General features: G+C 51.7%; 1 protein-coding gene across 1 annotated transcript; it reads left to right on the top strand.

Moving 5' to 3' along the window:
* Positions 1-227: 227 nt before the first annotated feature.
* Positions 228-3,843, top strand: Rps9 (ribosomal protein S9). Its single transcript, XM_076839054.1, has 4 exons — positions 228-369; positions 564-686; positions 2,511-2,697; positions 3,606-3,843. The coding sequence occupies exons 1-4, from the start codon at positions 273-275 to the stop codon at positions 3,781-3,783; spliced, it is 585 nt and encodes a 194-aa protein (XP_076695169.1). The 5' UTR covers positions 228-272; the 3' UTR covers positions 3,784-3,843.
* Positions 3,844-4,340: the final 497 nt, after the last annotated feature.

Below are 4,340 nucleotides of genomic sequence, written 5' to 3'. Positions count from 1 at the left end.
TGAGGGTAAGTAAGTTCTGCTCACGTGCGTTCTAGTTCGGACTTGGGTTATATGAACCGCGGGCCTCCCGAGCTTTAGTGACCACACAGAAGTTAGGGACGCGAATGTTCTGGGGGGCGACAGGTTAGAAAGGCTTTGGGGGCGGGCCTCGCGAGATCGCTCCAGAGTGCCACGAGCTCTCGGCGGACCTGCGGACTGCGCAGGCCCCGCACGGAGGTCTCACACGGAGTGTTCCCCTCCCGCGCAGGCGCAGACAGGCAAGCGGAGCCAACATGCCGGTGGCCCGGAGCTGGGTATGTCGTAAAACGTATGTGACCCCGCGGAGGCCCTTTGAGAAATCCCGCCTCGACCAAGAACTGAAGCTGATCGGTGAGTGGCAGGGTTTCGGCTTCCGAGGTCAGGGAGGGTAGCACGTGGGGAGGCCGCCCACGTGCGTCCTTGGGCGTCTCCTGCAGGAAGATGGGTGGTTCCTGGCGCTTGTGCGGAACCTGGCGCTGTCAATCCAGGTTTTGTATTAGTCGATCGTCCTGAGACTATCAACCTGCCCTTCCACCCTTCTGCAGGCGAGTATGGTCTCCGGAACAAACGTGAGGTCTGGAGGGTCAAATTTACTCTGGCCAAAATTCGCAAGGCTGCCCGGGAGCTGCTGACGCTGGATGAAAAAGACCCCCGACGTCTGTTTGAAGGTGTGTGCGAGGTCGTCCCAAAGGGGTGGGGTGCAGGACTGCCGAGATCTAGACTAATCTGGTTAGAGGTGTGACATTGAACAAGCAGAGTCAGTTTTTTATTTGGTGGTTTTTCTTTTTCCTTGGTGCGGGGCGGGTTTCAAATCAGCCAGGAATGGTAAGTTTGCTTCACCACGCCCCGAGGGTTTTCCCACCTCTCCTCACTTAGTGGTGGGTTTTGAGTATGTGTATGGTGCTGAGGATGGAGCCCAGGGCCTTGTACACTTCAGGCAAAGTGCTCTATAAATGAGCCACACTCCCCTTAATTTATTTCATTTATTTAATAGAGATGAGTATGAGAAAAGTATCCGGATCTTACCCTTGCCTTATATATAGTATGAGTGTGTGACATTTTCAATATATATCTAGAGCCGGTGATGGCAGTCCTGCTTGCACATCATGCATTACACAGCAAAGCATTCTGCTCTTTATTGTGTCCTGTTTGCTGGTGGTGGGAAGGCCTTGCCTGAAATTTCTGGAATGTCTGATAGCAGGAAAGTAGCTTGGAGGTTTACTTTGCCTCCTTTTTGCAGTAAACTGGTTAAGACTATTTATTTAAGTGACATTTAGTAAAGGCCTGAAGGGGGGGGTGATGTGGATATCTTCAGGAAGAGCAGTTCAGGCGATGACATAGGGTTTGCCACCTTTTATTTTTGGCAGTACTACAGATTGAACCCAGGTTGCTCCATCACTGACCTGTATCCCCAGCCCTTTTTTATTTTCAGATCTGTGTTGCTGAGGATGGCCTTGAACTGTTCATGCTGCTGAGTAGCTCACTGTGCTTGGCTCTCACATCATCTTGACACCCTATTTTTGGCCTGAGCTTAGATAATGATGTAGGGGAAAACAAAATGGGATGGGAATCTGGAGGCCTGGCTCCTTGGGCAACTGGCTTTAGTTTTCATATAGGGTTACTAATCAGATTTTCCTCCCTGTGTGTGATGGAGTTATACAGGAATAGAGGATGATCCTACATGTCATGGAGCTTGAGGGGGACAAAATTAGCATGCATGTCATTTATGAAAACTTGTGGGTGTTGAAGTCTTCATTCTTTTTGCTAGATAATAGATCTCTTTGAAAGGCTCATGAAAGCTCTGGAATCCCCTCTGTCATGGGCGCTGATGACCAGATGGCAGTTTCTCCCATAGCTCCACAGGGAGCAGGCCACAGCTAGTTCTTGTTTTATGGGTCACTTTTTGAACACAGAGCTAAACACAAGGTCTATGATTTAGTGCTTCTCATGTGGAAAGGGAGCTGCAGCTTCATGAGGGCTGCCTGGTTTTTCAGGGTAGAAGTGAAAGTTGGAGAGGGTGGTGGCTCCTTAGGGGGTAGCACTTTCTAGTAAATAAAGGTGTTGAGCCAGGAACTGCAGGCATCCTGTCCTCAGCTTCTTTGATCCAGCCTGCCCTGAGCCAGATTCAAAGGTGTGTGATTTAAGAGTGAAATGAATTATTCTTTTCAGTCCTAAGGATAAGTGCTGGTTCTGGCCCTACAGAGCAGCTCTTCCTCTGCATTGTTAGGGCCGTAGTAGCTTCATAGTGCCAGCACTTTCTAGACAAGAATATAGGTACATGGGGGCACATGCTCTCCTTGTTAAAACAGGTGATTAGGGTGGTTTTCAGTATTACCTCATGTTGGTTAAGTACAATTAAGTCTTGTATCAAGTTATCCTTTGTCTTCACGTAGCACTGCCACAACATGGAGCTTCAAGAGGTGGACCCAGGATTTGATCCCTAGAAGTCTGAGGTCAGAACTCTTGAGTGAAAACTTACTCTGTCCCTCCAGGCAATGCCCTGCTGCGACGACTTGTCCGCATTGGGGTGCTGGACGAGGGCAAGATGAAGCTAGATTACATATTGGGCCTAAAGATTGAGGATTTCTTGGAGAGGCGCCTGCAGACCCAGGTCTTTAAGCTGGGCCTGGCCAAGTCCATCCACCACGCACGTGTGCTTATTCGCCAGCGCCACATCAGGTATGGCGACTGCTGAACCCCTGAATCTCCCTATTCCCTTTGATGGTTGCCCTCTCTAAGCCTGCTGTCCCTGTCTCCTGTGCAGCCATTGGAGCTGACAAAGGTGTGAGGGTATGGATTCACACCCTGCAAACATCTCTTGGGGGATCTGGGGGCAACCTTGTTCCCTGTGGCCCCTGTCAGCGCAAGGGTCACTGCGGCTCAAGCCGTACACCTTGCGAAGGCCTCTGCCAGGCATGCAGGCAGCTGGACAGGTAACAGCTCTTGGTGCCCCTGGATGGTGAGGATTGGGTGCAACTGGGTAGGCTCAGTTCCGCTGGGCTCACTGGAGCCTGTTCCAGAGGTTTGGTGCAGATACCAGGACCGCAGGAGTCCAGCTGGCAGGATGGCAGCTGATGCAGAGATAGGGCAAAGTGGGATTGAGTTGAGGGCTAGGTGTAGTTCTCTTCCCTACCCTGTACCTGGGATTGAACCCAGGGCACTTAACCACTAAGCGACATTCCCAGTTCTCTGGGTTTTTATTTATTTATTTATTTACTTTTAGTTCTAGTTGGACACAATACCTTTATTTAACTTATTTATTTTTATGTGATGCTGAGGATCGAACCCAGGGTCTCACACATGTGAGGCAAGTGCTGTACCACTGAGCGCCAGCCCCCGCCCTGGGCCCCCCCCCATCTTGTGTGGGTTTCTTGATTTCTCTCCTCTTCTGTAAAGTGAAGGATAAACTCACCCAAACCGTTGGTGTGGTTTCCCGATGGCCTAAAGCTGACCCAGTACAGGGGTCCAAAGCTGAGAAGTGCCGTCAGCACAGCTCGCCAGCTGCAAGGCCCAATCCCAGAGCAGAGTGGTGTTTTGGTTGGAGGACTGGTTCCGCCCAGGCCCCTTGACCGCCTTTCTCGTTCCAGGGTCCGCAAGCAGGTGGTGAACATCCCGTCCTTCATTGTCCGCCTGGACTCCCAGAAGCACATCGACTTCTCCCTGCGGTCTCCATATGGGGGTGGCCGCCCAGGCCGCGTGAAGAGGAAGAATGCCAAGAAGGGCCAGGGTGGGGCCGGGGCTGGTGATGATGAGGAGGAGGATTAGGCCCTCCCCCTGGGCTGGAGGATTGTTTTCCAGGCAGGTAATAAAGCAGGATCAACACTTTGGAGTTGGTGTTTTATAAGTGTGTCCTCACACCCTCTCTCTGCACATCCTTCTGTGGTAGGCAGAGCTCAGCTCCTCAGCTGGGTCCCAGGCCAGGCTTCCTGGAGCTGGGGCGTGCAAATGTTGCCAGGCTAATCCTGGTGGGTCAGCTTGTGAGCACCTCCCAGGTGGTGGGTCTTGACCTCAGGGTGGGCTACAGGGTAGTGAACAGAATGTGCATAGTCACTTTTATAGTTGGGGGGAGACCAAGTTGCTGAGTAAATCCAGGCATGTGCAAATGGGGACAGGAAAGTCATTTGCAGGCAGAGTAGCAAGTGCAGGTCAGCCTTGTCCCACTCAGCCTGGCCAAGAGCTGAACCCTAGAGAGCCTTCATCTGATCATGGAAAGATTGCTACAGGGTGGTTGGTGATGGGGAGGGTCCCGTTTGTCACAACATGTGGGTTTAGTAAGTGGGAAGTGGCTGGTAACCTTTGGACAGGGGCATTTGAGGAACTGC

This window comes from Callospermophilus lateralis, chromosome 18 (genome assembly GCF_048772815.1).
Source record: "Callospermophilus lateralis isolate mCalLat2 chromosome 18, mCalLat2.hap1, whole genome shotgun sequence".
NCBI classification, from domain to species: domain Eukaryota; kingdom Metazoa; phylum Chordata; class Mammalia; order Rodentia; family Sciuridae; genus Callospermophilus; species Callospermophilus lateralis.
This window is presented reverse-complemented; position numbering and strand designations above follow the sequence as displayed.

Bases quoted from the DNA above. Each gene is read 5' to 3' on its own strand.
- Rps9 (XM_076839054.1), top strand. From the start codon at position 273: ATGCCGGTGGCCCGGAGCTGGGTATGTCGTAAAACGTATGTGACCCCG. The intron at 370-563 runs GTGAGTGGCAGG...ACCCTTCTGCAG, and splicing joins CCAAGAACTGAAGCTGATCG to GCGAGTATGGTCTCCGGAAC. The intron at 2,698-3,605 runs GTATGGCGACTG...TTCTCGTTCCAG, and splicing joins ATTCGCCAGCGCCACATCAG to GGTCCGCAAGCAGGTGGTGA.